This window comes from Lissotriton vulgaris, chromosome 6 (assembly GCF_964263255.1).
Source record: "Lissotriton vulgaris chromosome 6, aLisVul1.2, whole genome shotgun sequence".
In the NCBI taxonomy this organism is placed as follows: domain Eukaryota; kingdom Metazoa; phylum Chordata; class Amphibia; order Caudata; family Salamandridae; genus Lissotriton; species Lissotriton vulgaris.
This window is the reverse complement of record NC_141694.1, coordinates 812,655,858-812,679,598: the sequence shown is the minus strand read 5'-3', so window position 1 is coordinate 812,679,598 and position 23,741 is coordinate 812,655,858. Positions and strand designations below refer to the sequence as shown.

General features: G+C 46.0%; 1 protein-coding gene across 1 annotated transcript in view; it reads right to left on the bottom strand.

Moving 5' to 3' along the window:
• Positions 1-23,741, bottom strand: part of YIPF4 (Yip1 domain family member 4) — a 157,033-nt gene that overhangs the window by 118,438 nt on the left and 14,854 nt on the right. Inside the window, exon 3 of the mRNA XM_086926840.1 lies at positions 14,747-14,900. Within this exon, the coding sequence (XP_086782966.1) occupies positions 14,747-14,900 (154 nt within the window). The remainder of the gene's footprint in view (positions 1-14,746; positions 14,901-23,741) is intronic.

The window sequence follows — 23,741 nt, the reverse complement described above, 5'->3', positions numbered from 1 at the left end:
TCTGAAGGGCTTCTAGCTGAGTGCATATCTTGCTTGTGCGCGCCACTACGGGAAGGGTTAGAGACTTGACCAAATGCTCAACTTCATCTAGCGAGCAGAATATGCCCGCTGCGTCTCTGGGTGGTTTTCAACTAGTTTGGGAATGAAACTATTTTGTATGTGGCCAGATATGTCCCCCTGTGTAGGAGTGTTATTCTTGTCTTGTTGCGCTTTTGCCCTTTGTTTGGGTAATGAGGCTTTAGTCCTCTAAATACGTCCTCCCTTCTGTCGGTTTCCGCCAAGCTTGCGCTTAAGTGCGGACGCCGATGTATTTTCTGAGGATTTCATTTCAGCTAACAAGTCATTTAATTGCTCAATACTTTTCCTAGCCCCCGTTTCAATGCTCTGGTAGGCCATAAAGGAAACCAAACTAGTATCCAAGCTAGTATCCAACCCAATTATATCAGAGGTGCTTGATTGCTCCCTATTGGTCTGGGATGTAATGACATTTTGGGGCCGAATATCAACAGGGGACATTGCGCGTGCTATGTTACCAAACGAGGATCTTTTCTGGAACACAGGGTCAAGAGATAATCGGCGAACCGTTAAATCAATTTCCTTTTCCAGAGCCGAAGCTGCCCTGGTAATAAAGGCTTCTATAGGGCCAGTGATTCCCCCTCCACCTCCCTTGTTAGCAGTTTTGTTGCCTTTAAGTTTTTTTGAAGCCATTCTCTTCTATTAGTATTCAAACCTATGGAGTAAGTTATCAGGGGCTGTTAACCATTAACAAAAATATTTCACAATTCACACATACAAGCCACTATGGAGATATACAGAGGACAAGGGGGGTGGCCCAGTCTAGTCTCTTACTGTCTCAGACGGGCCCGCCCTTGGCCCGGGCTTGGCCCGGCTCGTCCAGCGATGCGCGGCTCCGGTGTAGATTTTAAGCACCTTGTCGGCTCTGGGCTAGGCGTTGCCGGAGGTGGTCATGGTGCCGCACTGCCTTGTGGGTGATGTAGCCAAGCTCCCCCTTGACCAATTGATGGACCCTGATGCGAGCGTTTCCCGCGAAGCGGGAAACGCGAGGAGTACTTCGATTGTCCGTCCGTCTGTGGGGGTTTGTAAATTAGCCCCAATCCGCTCTGTTCTGCCGCTGCTGCAAACACCACGCTCCCAAAGGTAAAGGTTTCCTGCGATGCGCGGCTCCGGTGAAGATTTTAAGCACCTGGTCGGCTCTGGGCTGGGCGTTGCCGGAGGTGGTCAGGGTGCCGCACTGCCTTGTGGGTGATGTAGTCAAGCTCCCCCTTGACCAATTGACGGACCCTGATGCGAGCGTTTCCCGCGAAGCGGGAAACGCGAGGAGTACTTCGATTGTCCGTCCGTCTGTGGGGGTTTGTAAATTAGCCCCAATCCGCTCTGTTCCGCCACTGCTGCAAACACCACGCTCCCAAAGGTAAAGGTTTATTTACAATACCAATAGGTCAAAGTTTCTAAAATGCGAGACCTATTGCATTGAAAACGCTGGTTACAAATTTTGTTAGTTACACTTGTTGGCTTTGCCAGTTCTGAGAAACATAAAAAAGAATTAACGAGCACAGGTGATAAATGAATGACAGCAGGGTGATTGGGTGTTCTTTTAATGTAAAATAGTCCATCATCCATTCCGAAGTAAGCTTTTTCTGGAAGTAATGACTTAAAAAACAGGGATCAGGGAGGCCTAGCTATGCAGTCACACTGGAAGACAAGCATTTGCAATGCAATAGGTCTCGCAATTGCGAGATTTTGAGCTATTGGTATTGCAAATGACTGTCTTTTATTTTTGCTTTAAAAAAAAAAAAAAACATAAATAAAACACATTGGGCCAGATGTAGGTAATTCCGATTTACCTACTCTTAAATACCGAATCATACCGAATCGGTATTTAAGAGTAGGTAAATTGGAAGGAGGCAGATGTAGGTAATTAATTACCAATTCTTTAAGAGTCGGTATTTACCGATTCTGTAAATACCGAATCGGTATTTCCAATTGATTCCTATGGGCCTTGAAGCTCATAGGAATCAATGGGAAATACCGATTTGGTATTTACAGAATCGGTAAATACCGAATCCTGGCAGGGGGAACGGGGTGTCACTTTGACACCCTGTAGCACCCCAAATGCAGGCTTGTGTGCCATGTGGCACACATACATGCCCTAAGGGCATGTCTGTGCGTCACATGGCATAGGTGTACATGCACGGATGTGCATGTACACTGGAATTCGGTATTTTACCCCCCAATAGGATTGAGTGGTAAAATAAGAAATCCTAAGGGCCTGTGGCACTTCAAACTGTGCCACCTACATATGGATTTACAGAATCTGTATATTTACCGATTCCGAAAAATACCGAAGTGGTTAATTTACCGAATCGGTAAATATACTGATTCTGTAAATTCCGACCCACCTACATGTCAAAAGCCAAATACCGGTATTTGGCTACCTACATCTGGCCCATTGTCATTTACAATGCCAATAGCATTAGCAAGAGTTTAAGCTATTGGTATTGTAAATGACTATTCCTTTTATCAATCTGTATTGATAATTAACACATGAATAACAGGCATCATCATTTACAATGCCAATAGCTCAAAGTCTTAATCAGTTCTTCAATCTCTGTCAGAAACACAGAACAACCTCGACCCTTACTGTATCTGCCCCGCTCAGGCCCCGGCTCACATGGCCCTGTCAGATGCAGTTCTACTTGTGTATCACTGTATGTGTGTGTTAGTGTGAGGAAGTTTGTGTGTATCTGTGTGTAGTAGGTGTATGTATTAGTATGTGTGTGTGTGTCTGTGTGTCAGGGTACGTGTTTATGTGTATTTGTGTTTTTGGGGTGTGATTTCATATATATGCGAGTATTTGTTTTTGTGTATGTCTGAGAGTGTGTGCTGGTGTATGTGTGTGTAATATCTGCGTATGCTTAATTGTGCACTAGTGCGTTAGGTTGTGTATGAGGAGAATTTTTTCATCCATCCATCCATGTGTCTGAATAACCTGTATCGGAAAGGACTGTGAAAATGATGTGCTGCGGTGTGAAGGGTGGTGAGAGTGTTGCCCGCCCCCACCTCCACTGGCAAGGATGGTGAGCGCGGAGCAGCACCACGCTAGGATGGAGTGTACCCCGGCAGTCGGGGCAGTGAGTGAATTAGCTGTTCCTGTGCTGCTTGAAGTTATCCACAGTGGCCTTTGTTGAGTTAGAACTGGCCTGTGGTTCCCAAACTGTGTGCTTGCTCTGTGGCGTCCTTGGCTAGTTTCAATGGCGCACCAGCATTACGTGGCGCACAGATTGGGAACCACTGTCCTCATCGGTAGTAATATTGTGTGGTGGAACTGGAAGCACACTGCGTAGACTGCAAGAGACACGAGAGATACCAGTGCGTGGAGTGGGTACATGGGCACCTTTAATCGGAGCATAGGGCCCATAATACTTATTACAAAATGTCCCACCTCAATAGAAACCTTGCCAGAAGGGTTGCGCTATACAACATAAATCAATTTAGCTATAGAATAACACTGTACAGACAGTCCTACCGCACTCTTCATCGCAAGTAGACGGCCCTAATCCTTATGTCTTAAATGTGCATACCCCGAGCGGCAGCGCTCATCGCAGACGCTTTATATTTTTATTATAGCTCCGGATCTGAGACTTTCATGAAATGCTTCTTTTAACACTATCACCTCAGCGCCACACCAAGTCGGCAACAAGCAATAAAACATTATTAACTGGAACATCACATTAAATACCACGCTATTACAGTTGTCAGTCGCACAAACGGAGTTGAAGGTTCAGTCATACTGTTTGACTCTCCTAGAGCTTCGCCACTGTAGGGCGCTGAAAATAATTAAATGAACGCGTTAATAGCCGGGGCACTTGTCACTTACCCAAACAGTGTCCTCGACTCAAGGGCGCCCGTTTTCCCAGCCGAGAAAGAAGGCATGTGAGGATTAAAGTCACGAGATGTAGTTCATTGAGTTGAGAAACTCGACCCAATTGGCTGTTCCCTCTCTCGCCGAAGACGCGGTGCAAGGCAATGTCGTGGGGCGGGACTTCCGTCTTCTGCGAGAAGCCCGTGCCCACTGAGTGGATGGCCCAGGAGCAGTGGTGACGCGGGCTCCCATGCCTGAGGGAGAGCCCCGCGGTGGCAGCAGAAGTCAGGAGTGGCGGCTGATACGGTGAGTGGGGCTTAATTGTGGGGGTGGAGGTGGGGGCGGCGGCAGCGTGTGCGCGTCTGTGTGTTTGTGTGTGTGCGTGGGGGGGTGGCGGCGGTGTGTGTGTATGTGTGTGTGTGTGTGTGTGTAAAGACCGAAGTCATTTATGACTACTGTGATGTTTACACTCTTCCCCGCTCAACTGCCAAACCGAAACTATGCTTTCTTATACTGACGCCACATAGGCAAACAAACCAGACAAGTGACTGCTCGCACTCTATGTTAAAGTGTATGCAGTGTGTGACCCCTGCATGCAGGCTCTCAACCTGCCCCAGTGCTAGTTGAATGGTGACCAGGCATTTGGGGGTTTAACTTTCCTGGCATAACCGGTGCGAAGGATGGAGATTTGTAGGAAAAGTAACACTCATTCTACATCTAGCTGCACACAGTGCTTATCCCTCAAGCTGTGACTTCTCCACCCCCACTGACAAGACCAAAGACTGTAAAATAAAATGCACGTTCACAATCATCCCAGCCTCACAACATGTTGACGCGAGCATCCAGTCCCTCCTCACACCCCTACCGAAGGTATCTATTACCTGTGGCCTCCAGCTGCACACCAGAAGGGTAAGTCCACTCTTCCTCCAGCTGCGCGCCGGGAGGGAGCCCCTTCCCAAGCGGTACGTTCACTATCTGCACAGCACCAACAGTGTGGACTTTAACACTCCTTATTGGCTTGTACCCACTTTACCAACAGTTGCACGCATCACCACCAGCCCTTACGTGCCCGTACATTTAACCTATCCCCACAGCTACACATTCTGCCGGCAACACTTCTTGAGCCCTAGATTGACCGCTGCTAAGCCCCCGCAAACTTAGCGTTCCCCAGGGGGCCTGCATTCACACTATCAATTCATTGGCACCCGATCCAAGATGATGCATTCACAGCTGCACACACTAGTGGCACCCCTTAAGGGGTCCTGCATTCACTAGAAACCTCAAAGGTTCGCGCTGGTCAAGCGCCATTTCATGAGCTCTGTATTAGTCTCCCCCACCACAGCTGCACTGCAGTGGCACCTCTCCACGGGCCCTGCAGTCACTCGTACCCTCCCAGCGCTCTCACCCCTCCTCAGACTTGCATTCATACTTCGCACAGCTGCACATTGCTGGCACTGCCTCTATCCCCCACAGCTGCACCCCTTCCCCAGATGATGTATTTGCATTATACTCGGGACAGCATACTTTGCTGACATAGGCCTTACATCACGCTATCACGGTAGTGACACACTTCTCCTGGGCCCTAATGGCAGCTGCTCAATTAACTTTTGGCCCTCACAGACCGCCCCATGGCCTTTGTCTTCAGCCCCTTATAAATGAGGACAGACACCAAGCCTCACACTACCCAGCAGGGACCGGCTTTGAAGAAATCCTATCACGTTGGTTGAATGAAAACTAAAACAAGCCACATCCAGACACACCGACCTACCAGAGAAACTGCTATGCGCCATACGTGCAGAGTTCAGGTTCAAGTTCAAGTTCAAAAATTTGTATAGCGCACTACTCACCCAGAGGGTCTCAAGGCGCTTGAGGGAGGGGGGGTACTCTACTTGTCCAATATCCAAGTTTTGAGTAGCTTTCTGAAGGAGAGGTGGTTCTGTGTAAGGCGGAGGTGGGTGGGGAGAGAATTCCAAGTCTTGGCCGCTAGGAAGGAGAAGGATCTACCCCCCATGGTGGATCTATGGATGTGCGGAATTGTGGCGAGGGCTTGATTGGATGACCGTAGTTGTCGGGTGGGGGTGTAAAAGGACAGGCGCGTGTTGAGGCATTCGGGTCCTAGGTCGTAGAGGGCTTTGTGCGCGTGGGTGAGGAGACGTAACGTTATTCTCTTATTGACGGGGAGCCAGTGGAGGTCTTTCAGGTGACCGGAAATGTGATCTTGGCGAGGAATGTCTAGTATGAGTCTGGCTGAGGCGTTTTGGATGCGTTGGAGTTTTTTCTGTAGTTTGGCTGTGGTTCCGGCGTAAAGGGTGTTTCCGTAATCCAGTCGGCTTGTGACCAGTGCGTGGGTGACCGTTTTTCTTGTTTCGGTGGGGATCCAACGGAAGATTTTTTTGAGCATGCGTAGGATGTTGAAGCATGATGATGAGACGGCGTTGACTTGTCTGGTCATCGAGAGGGAGGAGTCCAGGATGAAGCCCAGGTTACGTGCGTGGTCCGTTGGTATGGGTAAGGTTCCCAGGGCCGGTGGCCACCATGAGTCGTCCCAAGCAGAGGGGGATGATCCTAAAAGGAGGACTTCCGTTTTGTCCGAGTTCAGTTTTAGACGGCAGTTCTTCATCCACTCGGCTACTTCTTTCATCCCTTCGTGAAGGTTTGTTTTGGCGGTGTTTGGGTCTTTGGTAAGGGAGAGGATCAGCTGGGTGTCGTCTGCGTAGAAGATGATGTTGAGGTTGTGTTGGCGCGCGATGGATGCGAGGGGACTCATGTATACGTTGAGGAGGGTGGGACTGAGTGATGAACCTTGTGGTACGCCGCAGAAGACTTCAGTGGCCTCTGATCTAAAAGGGGGGAGGCGGACTCTCTGGGTTCTTCCGGCGAGGAACGAGATGATCCAGTCCAATGCTTTTCCTTGTATTCCGACGTTGCAGAGGCGTTGTATGAGGGTGCTATGACAGACAGTGTCGAAGGCTGCGGAGAGGTCAAGTAGGATGAGGGCAACTGTTTCTCCGTTGTCCAGTAATGTTCGAATGTCGTCTGTTGCTGCGATGAGGGCGGTTTCGGTGCTGTGTTTGGCTCGGAAGCCGGACTGTGAGGGGTCAAGGGATTTGTTGGATTCGAGGAAGGCGGCGAGTTGACTGTTGACTGCTTTCTCAATGACTTTGGCAGGGAATGGGAGGAGCGAGATGGGGCGGTAGTTCTTATGTTCAGTGGGGTCTGCTGTGGGTTTCTTCAGAAGGGCGCTGAGTTCGGCATGTTTCCAGCTTTCCGGGAAGGTAGCGGAGTTGAGGGAGCAGTTGATGACGTCTCGGAGATGGGGTGCGATGATGGAGTCTGCTTTGTTGAAGATGTGGTGGGGGCATGGGTCGGTTGGCGATCCGGAGTGGATGGAGTTCATCAGGTGGATGGTGTCTTCAGTGGTGATTGGGTTCCAGGCGCAAAGGTTGTTAGAAGGGGGTTTTGGATCGGATGTGAGTGGAGTGGACTGGTCTCCGGACTGGTGTTCTTGTGGACGATGGCGATGCCTCCTCCTATTTGGTTGGTGCGGTCCTTTCGGATGATCTTGTAGCCGTCCGGGATGGCTATGGCGATGTCGGGAGCTGATGAGGCGTTCATCCAGGTTTCCGTAAGGAAGGCGACGTCCGGCGATATAGTGTTGAGGAGGTTCCAAGGGTCAATGGCGTGTCTGTGGATCGAGCGGGTGTTGAGTAGGATGCATTTCAGGTGGTTAGTGTATAAGTTCTGTTTGGAGTTAGTGGATTTGGTGTGGGTCTTGATGCAGTCGAACTTGCAAGAGTGGCAGGTGAAGGGTCCATGGGTGTGTCCTGGGGCGGCTTGGTAGCAGTTTGGGAGTCGGCCGGGATTAAGTGCTGAGAGGGTAGCGGCGTCGTACGTTATGCGGGTGGAGAGGATTTTGCGGTGACCAGGGGGTCTGGCGCTGGGCGCGGTCCAGGCGCGGACGGGCGTAGACGGGCTTACCTTTGGCGCACCTTCGGCGCGCATGAGACGCGACCGCTGCGCGTGAACGCTGCGAGCAAAAGCATCTGTCATAAGTGGATAGTGGAGGGGGGTGGGGCGAGGGAGGAGCAGCTGGGAGGCGGGAGCGGGGTGGAGAGGACGGGCTCCGAGGCACAACAACAACAAAATGGTAGCAAAAGTGAAACCGGAACAGGATGGGGCACAAAGTGGGGATACGCTGTGGGAAACGAGCAATACAAATAATAATGAAAGGTCTAAGCTAAACAAGTGAGCGATACAGACTAGGACAGCAAAAATAATCGAGCAATATTTAGGAGAGGCACAGCGCTATATCATAAGGCAGGCAGCAGTTATTCAAGGTGCAGAGCAAAGAGCGCAGCAAGACTTTGTCCCGTGCACTGCGCACCAGCGTCAGCCGTTTTAAGCCTCATGCAGTTTCACTTTCTCAATGTCCCCGCGCAGTTTTGTATAGAATTTACTTACGTACGTGACGTCAATCACTACACATGCGTGATAACTGAAAGTTAAATGCTTTTATCCAGGGCTTAGACCGGCTGCAGGTCCCCAAGAGGCCGGGCCCTGGCGCTCCAAGAGCCCCCCTCCCGCCGGCGGAACAACTCGAGGAGCCCCCTACTGCGCGGCGGGAGGATGCGCGGAGGATAAATGGTGGCCCCGGCAGACAGCGGCGCCTTCCTGCTCCTCCTACTGCTGGTGCCGACCCCGAGTGATGGGCTTTGGGGGGGCACTGTGTGAAGGGCTGCATTACGACCCCCCTCTCCATATTGCATCAGACGGAGCAGATCGGAAGAGAGATGATAGAGTAGGAGCAGGGGCGGGTCTGTATTCATTGCCTCTGGTTCAGGCTGAGAGGGGCTTATAAATCAAGCGAAAGCGTGTCGCTTACCGAGGCATGAGGACATCCCGAGCTGAGCGCACGTGCACATTAAGACACTGAATCTGCATGAGCCTTGCGACAACGGAAGTGGGACTGGAGATGTTCACATCGCAAGTTAACTAGCACGTGTTCACGGGCGCATTCACAATCCTCAGTCGCCCCTGCGCGTGCCCATCTCCTGTCTCCCTTCCGAAGCAAGTTAGTAAAAATAGATCTCGCTAGCGATAGAAATTCGCGCTGCGTCGCCAGGCGAGACCTAAAAAAAAAAGGGAAATTCCTCTGATGTTTACAGCAGAGGGATTTTTTTTTTTTAATTGTGCTCATGGAATGGTTCCGTCCTGAGTACACTTGCACTTGTGCTCATGACGGAACCCTTCCGTCATGAGCATGGAAGGGGTTAAGCCATCCAGTATGTGAAATGTTAAAATAATGCTCCTTTAGCTACAGCATGTGAGAAAGTTGAAGAGGACAATTTCCCAGGCAGATGTCCTGAAATGGTAACATAATTGTAGCAAACTCTCTGGTTCAATTCAATTGAACTCAGTAAGGCAAAACACTGTTGAACATAATTTGTTATATTGGGGACATTTTTCACAGTTAGTGAGTTTAGCAAAGCAGGAAACTTTGTGAATGTATTCAGGCCCATATTAATTTAATCTAATATAACGCAGTATATAAAATTACAAGCATAAATTCACAAGCATTTACAATGCAATGGTTTTGCCTTTGGAAAAGTTAGCGCTATTGGCATTGTAAATGACAAATTTTGTATTTATGTGTTGGTTTTGAAAACAGATAAATAAATGGCATTGTCATTTACATTGCCATTCTCTCGCAAATGTGAGACCTATTGTACCCTACGGACGAGCTCAGCAGACAGCAATTACTACCACACACACACACCCAGAGCCACACACACACACACACCCAAAGCCACACACACACACAGAGCCACACACACACTCACACACACACACACACACACACACCCAGACCCACACACACACACATGCATGTGTGCGTGCATGCGTGTGTGAGAGAGAGAGAGCTTGTGTGCGTGAAAGAGAGAGTAGTGAGAGCGGGTATATCCAGTCAATGAGAGGGAAGGCGCTCCGCGGCACCAGTTCTCATGCAATCTTTTTGTGTTTTAGGTATTTCAAATGCTGTGTTTTTCGTACCTCTGTAATATACACATCGCGGGACAAGCGTGGAGCGTGGAGTAGAGCAGGAAAAGGTGTGAGGGAACGCACACACACCACCCTAGCCTTTCACAACCACTGCTGACTCCGCAGCTGCAGGAGAATCATTAACAGGCACCAGCCCTGAGCAGCTGGAATGGATGATGCACCACCACTGCTGGAGACTAGACAGGGAGCAAAGGCCTGCCTGCTGCCAAGCCATGGCCCTATTGAAAGCAGTGAGCACCAATAAATGCCTTACCGTGCATAACAGAAGTCAAAAGTGCTTCGGCACTGCACACTGCCAACACCACGCTACCAGTGCTGGAGGCCTGAAAGGGAGCAAAGGGGTCCTTGTATCATACCACAGTCAAGCTAAAAGCACTAGTGAAGGTCTTACTGTAAACAGCAGGAGTCAAGGGTGCTTCTGCACTGCACACCACGCACTACCCCCACCACGCCACCAGTGCTGGAGGCCTGACAGGGAGCAAGGGGTCCTTGTATCATAATAAAAGCACAAATGAAGGACTTACCGTGCGTAGCAGGAATCAATGGTGCTTTGGTACTACACACCAAAGAAAGAGAGAATGCATGAGTGCCTGTGTGTGTACGCGAGAGAGAAGGGGAGGAGAGAAAGAGCGTGGGCGTGTGTATGTGTGTGTGTGTGAGAGAGAGAGAGCGTGGATGTGTGCGTGCATGTGTGTGAGAGCAAGAGCGCGCATGTGTCTGTGCGTGGGTGTGTGTGAGAGAAAGAGAGAGAGTGAATGTGTTTGTGCATGTGTGTGTGTGTGAGTGAGAGAATGTGCATGTGTGTGTGTCTCTGTGTGTGTGAGAGAGAGAGAGCGTGCATGTGTGGGTGCATGTGTGTGAGAGAGGGGGAGAGAGAAAGAGAGCAGAGAGCCTGCATGTGTGAGTATGCGTGTGCTTATAAAGGACATCAAAGTGCCGAAAGGGGAGAAAGAAGGGGTGAGTGCATGCCGAGTTGACAAGAAGGACTGGGGGAATGCCAGAAGGGAACGTGATCACAGGGGGAAGCACGCGAGTGTTGCACGCGCACCCGCTCACATGCACTGCAAACTGTAGCCAGCACAGTGCATGCTGGACACTGAACAGTAAAGGAAGTAATATGCCAACGGAATGCTGATGTAAGGCATTAAAACGCAATATGATCGGTTTTCTTGAAAAAATCTATACTACTATTATAAAGAGAGAACACAAACCTTTTGGCAAGGTAAACTCGGGAACCACAGCGCCAATCCACAGACCCAAAACATTGGTGTAATCCTTAGGGTGAGCAGATGGACATAGGCTATAGAAAATATAAAAAAAACGTAAATGTAAAAATATAACTTTAAAAAAAAGTAGTGCCCTGAAAGTAGCGCCGGCCGCGACGCTAAAGGCCACGACATAGCGCTGGCCGCAACGTACGTGATGACGATGAGGAGTGGCGGTGAAGTGAGGAGCTCGGGGAGGAGTGGCGGCTCAGGTAAGGCTCTGGGACACGGGACGGGAGGGAGCCTGTGCGGGAGGTTGGCCCGGAACAACTGCGGTAAGGCTCAGGGTCTGGGGGCAGCATTTCAGGCTTGCGTGCACTCCCGCACCGCCCCCCCCCCCGCCACGACATTGTCCGGGACACAGACAATGTCGTGGCGGGCGGGGACCGGGGCGGGAGTGCACGCAAGCCTGAAATGCTGCCCCCAGCCCCCTTCTGCCCCAGGCAACGCTGGGGCGGGCTGCTAGTAGTTTTATAAAAGAAAGAAAAAAGTACATCATATTAAAACAAACAGGCTCCTTCCAGCCAAAGCAAACATCCGGTCTCCTAGAAGAAACATTCGAGTTTTCACAAACAGTGTACAGCAGGCCAATCTTTGCAGAGTTTACTAGCACAGCTAGCAGAAACGCAATGCATGGAATTCGCCGAGGAATGCACTGTAAGCTAACTAAACAAGTGTATCACGAGTTTTAATTTTACTCACCATGTAATAAGCTGTTAAGTTTTTAGAGAAAAATGTTGTGCCTCTGATGACGTTTTACAATGACCGGTGACAAGAATCGGGATTGGTCACTTCTGCACATCTTAAAACATTATTAAAGCTGCTTTGACAAACGAGAAAGGCTCTGCATAACGACCACGTTGTAAAATGCAAGTGTGGGTCATTCCGTAAGGTGGTCTCCGTGCTCATAAAGGACACCCATGTAGAACGCACAGCCTTCACTGCTGCAACTGCAATATATTTACCGGTGGCAGAAGGGCGCTTCGCAATCGCAACACATTAAAAGCCAAATAATTTGTAATCCTTCGAGGGGCATAAGGAAGAGGGGAAAGGGAGAGGTGGGTGGGTTGGCGCAGCCCTAAAATCGTGGCTCACTGAGACGAGAACATCAAAGCGGCCGAAAGGGGAACTAGAGGTGCCCCGTGTGACAGCGGGACGGGCACACGGACAGCGGGAGTCATGAGGGGGGACGAACAAAGACACGGACAGCGGAGGGGGGGACGGACAGCGGGATACAACCATGCGGGACCAGGACGATCGAACAAATGATGAAAAACAGCCATTAAAATTTTTTTTTTAAAGTACACGCCCACAGTGGACACGTCTTCATGACGTTGCGAAAAGCCTAAAAATCGCCGGAACGCCCACGAATCTGCTCCGGCTATGACGGACAGATCTCTGTTCCAATGGCTAGCCTCCATTTATGGAGCTAGCCAATGGAACAGAGAGGCGGTGACCAAGCCACATACTGTTCTCATTAGATTTCGCCTGCGCGAAAGGCTGCTTGCGCAGCTTTCGACAGGCGAAACCTAATAAAGGAATATAAAGATGTCATGTTTTTAGTATAACTTCTGATGTACGTAGGAACATTTAGTAAGATTACAAATAATACGTGTCAAAATAAGGTGATTATAAATGTTGTATGTAACAACATGTAAATACATTAAAAATTACACAATTTTGATATAGTTTTGGACAATATAGAGTGTTATATAGGTGAAGTATATTCTATATAAGTTTCAAGGAAGCATCATCAAATAGTAATGTGTAGCACCTACTTTACATTTGTCATTTTCGATGTACACGGTTCCACACACACAAAGGTAGATTTTAGTCAAATTTACAACCATTATGAGGATTAATCATACTATTTGATCATTTTATTGGTTATTCCTTCATATGAATGATGTTCAGAAACGATTAAAGGTAAACTTTATAACATGAGAGTTCATCATTTGCATGTTTTTTAACACACGTTAATAAAATATAGTTCTTTTTCTTTAGTAAATCGCAACCTATGTTACTTACACGTATGATATAATCTAAGCTGCTCTTTTTCTGCTTGCTTTTACGGTGCAGTAACTAAAATTATTTGTTTTCGTCATCATTTCTACAACGTGTAACTCTCAAAAGGTGCCATGTTTGGTTTCTCTGATCATTAATGGTAAATGTCATTTTCCTCTCCAACACTATACTTATCTAATTCCAAGTTTGTCTCTTCTCTGAAAAGAACACCAACACCCCACCCAGCAGGATTTCCTGCAGCGTCGTTTATTTCTCCATACAGTGACACTTTCAGCCAAACCTGCCTTCGTCAAAACAAATTGCCCGTCTTCCCTCAAAAATTTGTAGAAACAAAATTCCAAACAAAGGAAAGACTCCACATTACCCCACAACAAGTATGCCCTTTCAAATCATGTGATAACTTTATGCTTGATCCAATATAAAATAGATTAAAAAATAAATTCATGATAGCAAATGTACATTGAAATATTGTTAGTTTCTTTAAAAATAAAGTCTCATATTCATTACGGATCACCTCTCCTCAAACGATTCCATAGCAGAGATGTTACAAACAGCATACATAGACAAAGTTAGCGAACTCCATTCAAACTTAAAATTTATGTTGATCCCCTCCTTTTATATTGCCAATATGTTGATAATCAATTCAAACCTAATTCCCAAAATAGATTCATAATGGCAATAATGTAGTGAGACAATTATGGGCCATTGTTGGATCAAACATTTCATATTCATTCCTCCTCCTATAGATTCATTTGTGACATATCTGAGACAAATGGCATTGCCATAGAGAGAGGGCTTCAAACATTTCTTGCTACGTAGCCACAAATAGTTTATACTTCACTTCAAGTGCCTCCATGTTGGGGGGGGGGGGGTAAATTTTGTAGTTTGCTACGTGAAAGTATTCCCCATTTTCAATTCTTTCTTATGTTGAATGTCAATCTTCTAGTCTGGGATATGACCCATCAATTCCATGTCCTCCAGAAACTTCCATAACATCTCTAGATGTTATAGAAATTTCTGGGTTGTAACACATAGTTTGCCTGCACTAGGAGGGTCAAATAAGAGGGAGATGCTTTACTTGAATGGATAATTCAGACCATAAAATGGGTCAAAGGAAAAGAAAAAAACAACAATATAATTTGTGACACACCTTGCGTCATGTAATAATAAATGTTCCAATAAAATTAAAAGAAAGTATTTAAAGAATATTTTTGCTCTAGACCTGATAATGAACAGGTGAATATTTTCTTAGTGGAATTGCAGTGACAGTGATCAACTGAAAGTAACATTTCCTTTCCACAGAGACCATGTGAAGCAACAGAAGACGTGGTGAAGGAAACAAGGCTTATTTTTTTAAATGAGACACATAAAAATACATAGCAAAAGAATGTATCATACATTTACCAAGGTATGCAACACATAACACATAACAGTAGCAAAACCAGAATGCAAAAAGAATGTCTCTAAATCAACTACAGGAACTAAACTGTTGAGGAAGAGAACAGCAACTTACAGAAGTGGTTTGATATCTTCAGGATCATTTTCATCTACTTCTAGCAACCAGCCATATCCTCTCTGTCTAAGAAACGTAGTTGCTGTTGATTCTTTGGTAAATTCTCCCTCAAGATTAAGTTTAATATCCGGGGATGCAATGGTACCACTCAAATCTGCAAATAAAAAGAATCAGGTATTAAAGACAAATCCACAAAGGGGAAAAACGGTGGGGGCATCTAAGGAGTACACCAAGGATTGCATTGTTTTGGGAGTGACATTTGAGAGGACACCGATTTGAATTTCAGTTGTATGTCCCAGTATTGCAAGGATCAGTCCACAGACAATTAGGACTATTGCCTTGAGTCTTTATGGCCTTTTACTGTAGATAGGAAACTCATCCACACTTCGCTTTAACTTATCCAGGCCGAGTGCCAGCATCATGTGACTATCATTTCACTTATGCTGTAGAAGTGTAAAAGGTTAAACATTTTTCACTAATTCCTATACATTCTGTGCTCACATTTGGTGCAGTGCATTTTAGATAACCTCTCAGATCCTTATCCAGCTGCTTCAACATATTAGACTTGAGCTTCGTCACAAGAAACATCAATAACAGGGCATGTGGCAGATCATTTTCAACTTTTACTGCACACCAACTCAATTTTAAACCCAAGTATTGAATCCTCTCAACTATGCTGTTATTCACTTGCTCTTGGGGAATACTTAAGCAAAAAGAAACGAGAGAAAGCAGCGCAGGAAGGCAGAAGAACAAGACAGAGCAACACGGAGCAGTAGCCGGAAAAGAAGCACAAAGAGACAGCTGAAAAATACATTCACTCTTGTGGAGTGCTTAAGCAGCACATGAAGAAGAACCGCATAGGGGACTTGGGTGAAAACCACAAGTGGGTAAACAACATGGAATACTGAGGTGGCAGGGAGTTTGCAGGGGGAGAAGCATATGTGAGTGAGCTTGCAACATGAAGAAGACACCAATACGGAGTGCAGGTACTTGGCGGAATGGGCAATAACAAGAGGAAATGCTTGCCAAGGCCTAATTTACTTTCTGCAGAAATGAGCCATTTGCTGGTTTACAGTTGCCCAAGGAGCAGATTTGTGCTCCTCCAGAAGAGTCATACTAAGTCAACCTTCTGCCTCAGATGCCTGTTGAATAAGTTCAGCAGAAGGCCCTTACCCTAGTGCCAGCCCTTTAAGTCTTTCAGTCCTAACCTGGCAAAACTACCTCTATTGCTGTGCTTTTAAAGACAACATAGGAAGGGTTGGGAAGAAAACAGTGTAGAGGGAGAGAGATAGAAAAAACATGCACCCTCATGGAATGTTAAAGAAAAAAGTACTTCCTTAACTCTGAGAGTTGGAAGAGTGAAAGTTGGGCAATGAAAAGGATCATAAAGTGGTTATGCTCCGGGGGAGCAGCAAGCACAAAAAGAGGAAGGCAAGCCATTGAATAAGAAGAAGCACAAGAGTAACAATAAAGCCAACCAATGGTAAGCAACAGGTAGACTGTGAGCGCACTATAAGGCTCACAATTGATCTTCCGCCGTCAGACTAAGCGTGATCCAAACATGATCATTCACAGTTCGAACTGGTGATAGGGAACATAAAAACTCATGCCTCCTTGAGTGTCTACATTAGTGCAAAGGAAAGAAGGAAACAATTAAAGTACTTGTGAGAAACAAGAGCTGAGAAAGGGAAGGATGTGAACAAGAGCAGGCAGAATAAGGGAGTTTAAGGGTGTAAGAAGGGGAAGTAAGTGAGGTTTGTCAGGGACAGGTGGATTTGAAAGAGGAAATGGAATGTGTGCATGTGTTTGCGATAGAAGCATTTAAATGAGAGGTGCGTGATTGAGATTGAAAATATGATTTTAGAAGGAGTGTATGGACAGAAAAGAGGGCCTTTGAGAAAAGTGTGTAAGACATTTACATTAAAAAATGTGTGAAAGTAAGAAATGTAAGAGATACAATAGTGAGATAACTGTCAAAACGAATAGTCTGTAAGTGCTGAGAATGAGGGAATTAAGAAAGGATACACAGAGCAGAGGATTGACAAATTATGGGTGTGTGAAAGGAAAGTGTGCAAAGAGAGGACAGTATGCGAGCTACAGAAAGGGAGGAGTAGGGTTGAGAAGAGAAAGTGTGACTCATTTAAGAAATATAAGCAGGATGAATGATGAGAAAACATGAGAGTAGCTGTGGGAAGACAGAACGGTGAGACAAGACAGCAGAGACAAGTTTGGTGGAAGACCATACTAGGGGGATGTCTGGACTGCCAACAGCAGGGGTGTCCAGTACTTGCAGCAAATGTGGCACTATTGCTAGAATTGGTGGTACTGAACAATTTATATTTAACTAGGGATGGCAAAAATCCTTATGCAGGCCCTAACTGGTGGAGACTGAGACAGATTTAATAGAGACAAGTAAGAAAGAGAAAATGGCATATGAGAGCTATAGAAGGTGATAGTGTGTTAATTTGAAGAGTGTGAGTGTAACAGATTAAATTGTGATAGAAGAGGTGGAAATAGAAATAGGTGTGAATGATAAGTGGGAGGGACCTGTGGGTAAGAGAAAAAGGTTAGGACAAATGAAGCCGGAACAAGAGACAATAAGAAGAGACATATGCAAGTCAAAGAGGTGCGCATCCGAGAGACGGCTAGAAAGAGAATAAGAGAGTGTAACTTTTTTTGTTTTTGCCATTGTCTTTAAATTGGTCATCCTGTGAACATGTTGCTCCCTTCATGCCTTTTCACACTACGAGTAGAGAAGTCTCTGTATTGGTATAACAAAGGCTTGGATTTAGAGGTTTAAGGTTCATTATCCATGTGCACGTGACTGGCAGCTGATGGATCAAAAGAAAGTGACAGTAGCAAGATTATAGGATATGACACCGTCATTTACAGCAGAGACAGAAGGACTCTGACTCAGGGGTGTGGAATTTAATAAATATCTCCTTGGCCATGGGGCAGGTTGCTTTATAAATCTACTTATCCTGTAACAAAATCCACTTGTCCCTTTGGTGCCATGTAGTGCGGCAACAAATGATGCCAGCAATCTCAATATATAAGAGCTCTGATATAGCATCTCTGAATATGCCAGGGCTCATACCATTGTAGTGTTTGAATACATGCAATCCCCTAATGTTGCCACGTTTCCGCAGATCTACATACTAGGGCTGAAGGCAGTGGTTAGCAATAGTTCCAGGGTTAGAATGCCCTATTGAGTCTGTGCAACCTACTAAATTGCAGGATTTTCAACCACTCTTCTCTAATCTTTTCCCATACTGAGAAATGTTGGAAATGTACTTCTGACAATGGCAGACGTAAACCTTCTTCCAGAGTTGGGAAAAAAGTGGTTGGAGGGAAAGTGAACTTGTAAACACTCAGATTTTCGCATGAGCTAATGTACACATGCATATTTGCTCAAGCTAAAATGTAGTTCACAAATATTTTCTAGGAGTACTATTCCTAGGCTTACTTCTGTAAATTCTTGGGAATTCACCAAAGCCGTATAGCTGCACTTAATGCAAGGACATATACCATGTGCAGGGATGTGGAATATTTTTAAAAATGTACTTGTCCAAGGGACAACAGGCTACCGAAATCTACTTGCCCTGCACAGAAATCAACTTGTCCAGACTACGACTTAATTTAAATATTTGATGTGCTTGCACTGGAAAAACGATATTACAATATACATTTTGCATTATGAATTGGCAAATAAAAAACAGTAACAAACATTTTAGACCCAAGCTGATCTCTACAAAACATCTGTTCTCCAGCCCTAAGTCAGAGATGGACATAAATGTTATTCTTTATATGCCTTAACTATGTTTTCTTCAGCAGAGCCAAAGATGTTTTTTCTGATTCATCCGTAAAGGGCAGGAGTCAGAACACTTTTCTTCTTAGCAGACATCTCTGTATATTTCAGTCCAATAAACATCAAAGCATCATCTCACATGATGTGAAAGATTTTCATTTGGGCGACTGTAACATTGCAACATGTAATGGTAATAAAGACAACTCTTGGGGCTGGGCCCATGGTTGAGCAAGCAGCCGGAGAGAGAGGCTCATGTATATGCCTAAGGTATGGCAGTCTTACCAGCAGTCCCAAAGTGAGGGTACCATTAAACTTGGTAAAGAGTCAGTGGGATCTTCAACAAAACCCAGTTTGTGTTGCAGGTTTACAAAAAGGATTTCTAAGTCTTCCCATAGGAAACAACTGATTGAAAGTGTTGGAAGGCTTCAGTAGATTCCAGAACCATTTACCTTACCTGTGTTAGATAGGTAAAACTAACACAATAACCGGTTGTGCAGCAGCAGTGGTGACATCTGAAATGACTAAACTCATGCAAGTAGCTGTATCAGGGTCAAGGATCTGAAAATCCTTCTCTTGCGAGTCTTGTCAGTCCCAGCAGGATTTTGATGTGGTATGATAAAAACTGAAAGGAATACAGTCTATGAAAATGCACTGGTATGCTCATGATGAACTGCCGAATAAATCCTGTGTTAAAACTATGGACAACATATCGGAAGGAGGAATTGTGCCTTTTCTGTATGGACAATATATCGGAAGAAATGTCAGTGTTTTCAAAACAGTTGTGGTTGTAGCTGTGAGGTTCCGCCAGTAATAGTTATCACAGTGCAGTGGCTGAATTAGACTTCTGCAGCAAATTTAACACAAACATTCCACCTTAAGGAGAGCTTCAAAATTAGTCGGTATGGATTATTCAATGGCATTTTCGGTAAGCTTCTTGAAGGAGTAGTTGGCATTCACCCCAACCGTTATTCTCCAGTGAGGATAGTCTGCCCTGTAAGAAAATACAGATCACCGTCTCCAGGTCCAGTGTATCCTCGTCAGACATAAGACAAAGAACTATTGATATTTGCCTGATCTACTTTTAAAAGAATCCAACAGGGATCATGTCTGCAGCGTGGTCTGGCCCAAACACCACTTGCTTACCTGCAGGTTGTCAAGAAATGGACTCCGATTCTGGTATTTCTTGAATCAGATACACTATGGTTTAGGCAGGAGCCCAGGAGGAAGCATAAAGAAGGCAACTGGTAGGAGACATCTAAGCAAAAAGCATAAATTATGCTATATTCTTAAAATATTTCTCAGCTGTTGAGTAGAGAGTGATTGAGTGGATGCTGGAGTATGTTTTAGGACTGGATTTAGATTTGGCAAAGGAGAGACCAACCATACACAGGGGCTTGTGAATCGGGTTTACATTGAGCATGCATGTGAGGAGAGATGATTACTCAGATGGAAGATTGATGCCTTTTTGCAAATGCAAGACACCATCTGCAGCTTTAAGAAAGAGTAGTGTGGTGGAGGGTAGGAAGATAAAATGGGGAGAAGTAGAGATGGGGGAGAGTGAATGTTTTAGGGCAATTTACAGGAAAATAAATGCCACAGTAAAGTAGCTGTGCTGGAGGTAACAGTATTTGCCACATAAATTAGTCCTCAGGTTTGTATGAAGAGGTTACACCAGTTTCCAACATCCAAAAACTGACCGCATCCTCAGCCTTTCAAACTGTGGAGATGTCTTCTTGAAGACAGCAGCTAAAGAACAAGAACAAGACACTACAGAAATTGGAATAGCGCCTGTGCTCTAAAGTAGGAAGGGTAAATGCAAGTGATTGGTTTTCTCAGTACAACATATAATCTAGGAACGCCCTGATACACAATCATGTGACCCTCATGTCATTAAATGTATGATAGTACCAAAGACCCTTCGACATTCATAGCAAAATTAGTCAAGGAAGGCTGGTTTGAGGGGGATCTATAGATGGGCATGGAGATCCATGGGGAGCCAATCATGACTGAGGGGTAACGCAGGGAGCCCGAGATGTCCTCGAGTTACACCGAGACCCTGTGGTAGCATAGGATTTATAAATAGAGACAGTAGTGGTCCAGGGATTCTCTAGAAATGGCTTATGTGTCAAGGGCAAGTCCCTGAAGGCTTTATGGTTACATGGGGTGTTGGGCTGGTGGCCAGAGAAGAGTGAGGGATGATTGAGAGGTTAACCATGGAGTTAGGGAAGGGTGGGGCGTTAGACAGGGAACTAAAACATATCAGTAGGCTTTAGACAAGGAAAAAGAGAAGAGTTTGAGTCCTGGAGGCATGGTGAATGGTTACACTGGAGACTAGAAATGAGAGAAAGGTTGGGGTTGATTGTGTGCAGGAGAATGTAAAGGGTCAGATGTGGATAGAGATGGTTCAGGAATTTGCTATGGTGCATGAGAAGATAGGTGTGTTAAACATGGATAGCTATAGTGGAAGTGTTAGGCAGGGCACGGGCTAGTTGTGGTGCCTTTGTTGTGTTTTTTTAACCAGAGCTGGTAGTTGCTGTGAAGAATGTTACATAAATGCATCCAATTTTTTCTCTGACTGTTCTCCTACTGAATTCCTCTGAGAGTATTGAAATATTGATTCCTCCTAGATTTACATTCTTTTAACAGGACCTTCATCTTGTAGTTACTGTCTTTGTGTGCAATGTATTTAAGGCAGAAAAGCTTCAGTACTGCCTGTCTGGGGTTTAACGCCTGTCCTCTGTGATGCTTTTTAAAGGTTAACCCTATTGCAAGGTGTAGGTTAGAGCACATTAAAAACACTTGGAAGAGAAGCCAGATGAAATTCAAAAGACAAACCGCAAGACATAGAAGTGTTTACTGCCTGACAGCAAGGCATTTCTAACTGATGTGCAGGAACATCTGTGCCTCGTTAATATATACACTACAAGCAAGAGACCGGGTAGGACATTTCAGACCCATCGCACTCCCTCCACAACTCAAGCCAGTTCTACAGGGCCATTTTTAAGAAACTCCTTTTTATGCACTGCATTAACTCATTGTCAGGCATTTTACCGGGCTCCATTTGGGGTATGTCTGAAATAAACACCCCAGGTGTTGGCCCTCCGATTGCACACAATATGTCATGTTTGTTAAGATGTAGCCTAGTTGCTAGATTAGTAGTGATCAAACGAGGGAACCAAATTTCTAATGCTGCTCCACTTTACTACAATGTGTGATCTTGTGCAAATGTTCTATTTTCCTGGGACTCTCTTTCTTTACCTGCCAAAACTGCTTGCACTTGGCTAAAGGCTAACTCCTATGTGTTACAGCATGGCTTTTACACCAGTATATATAAGAACTTGAGAAAACAACACCATTTTTAAAACATTATTTAAATAGCTTTCACACTGAGAACTAAAGTTACCCAGCTTAAGACCCTGTGAGAATCGGGAGGCATCAATCCTATAATATGAACAACTATAGCAGATATTGACAACAGCTGTTTGTTGCTGTCCTGCCTCCACAAAGGCATGCTCGCCACTTCATTGAAACTCCTTCAAAGCACCTCAATGTGTTGAATAAATGACGGCATTTATATAACATACACTATCAGAAAACTTGCAAGCAAACCTGCAAAAGTATGCACTGCCCTTTTCTGTTTTCTTTAGCAATCATTTTGTTTATAGATGCTGAAGTGAGAAGTACTGCAGAACAAAGCGTTTTCACAAAGCCCTGGATTTTTTGCCGATGCCAATCACTGTCCATAAAACGCGGGCAAGCAGGAAGCACAAGAGATTAATGGGGGGGGGGGGGGGGGGGGACATATCGCTGCTCATATGTGACGTCCACGGAAAGTATAAGGTAACGGAAATGCCCACTATGAGCAGACTTGTGTGGACTCCAAGAGGCACAGGGAGAACAAGCATTGGAAATGCAATAGGTCTCGCATTAGAAACGTTGGAGATGTTGGTCTTGTAAATGACAAATATTTTATTTATTTGTTGGTTTTTAAAATAGCTAAATTGATAGCTTTGTCATTTACAATGCCAATAGTTATAACTTTCGCGAATGTGACACCTATAGCATTTGGAATGCAACATGTTTTGTATTTACGTGACTTAGATGGCAGCTCTGGTCGTTAGGCCACATCTCTAGAGAGCAGGGGAGTGCAGCAGGGGAGAGAAGCACAGCAATGCAATAGGTCTCGCATTAGGAAAGTTTGAGCTATTGGTATTGTAAAGGACACATTTTTTATGTGCTTGATTTGAAAATAGCGAAATTAATAGCTTTGTTATTTACAATGCCAATAGTTTTATCTTTCGCAAATGTGACACCTATTGTAACACAATATGCGTTGTAGCACTGAGTGGTGTGACGGTGAGAGGGGTGAGGGGGTGTGAGGGTGAGGGGGTGTGAGGGTGAAGGGGTGTGAGGGTGAGGGGGTGTGAGGGTGAGGGGGTGTGAGGGTGAGGGGGTGTGAGGGTGAGGGTGAGTGGGTGTGTGAGGGTGAGTGCGGGGGTGTGAGGGTGAGGGGGTGTGAGGGTGAGAGGGTTGTGAGGGGGGGTGAGGGTGTGAGGGTGAGTGAGGGTGTGTGAGGGTGAGGATGAGTGAGGGTGTGAGGGTGAGGGGGTTTGAGGTGGGTGGGTGAGGGTGGGGGTTTGTGAGGGTGAGAGGATGTGAGGGTGTGTGATGGTGAGGAAGTGTGAGGGTGACTGAGGGTGTGTGAGGGTGAGGGGTGAGGGTAAGGGTATGTGAGGGTGAGTGGGCGTGTGAGGGTGGGTGAGGGGTTTGAGGGCGAGTGAGGGGGTGTGAGGGTGAGTAAGGGGTGTGGGGGTGAGGGGGTGTGAGGGAGACAGGGTGTGTCAGGGTGAGGGTAAGGGTGGGTGAGGGGGGGAGGGTGAGGGGTTGTGAGGGTGAGTGAGGGTGAGAGGGTTGTGATGGGGGTTGAGGGTGTGAGGGTGAGTGAGGGTGTGTGAGGATGAGTGGGTGAGGGGGTGAAATGGCCTTGGTACTGTGTGAAGCAACATCTAGGTCCCTTTGGCTGTATGCCTGTATGAAAAAAAACAACACCTCAAATGGCTGGGCTCCGCGGTTGCAATGGACTGTGCTTACGACACAATTCAACAAGCACTGGCAAAGGCTGAAGCTAAACGGCTGAGAGAGGGGCCACATCCTGCACAACAGGAAGAAAACCAACAGAAACAAGTC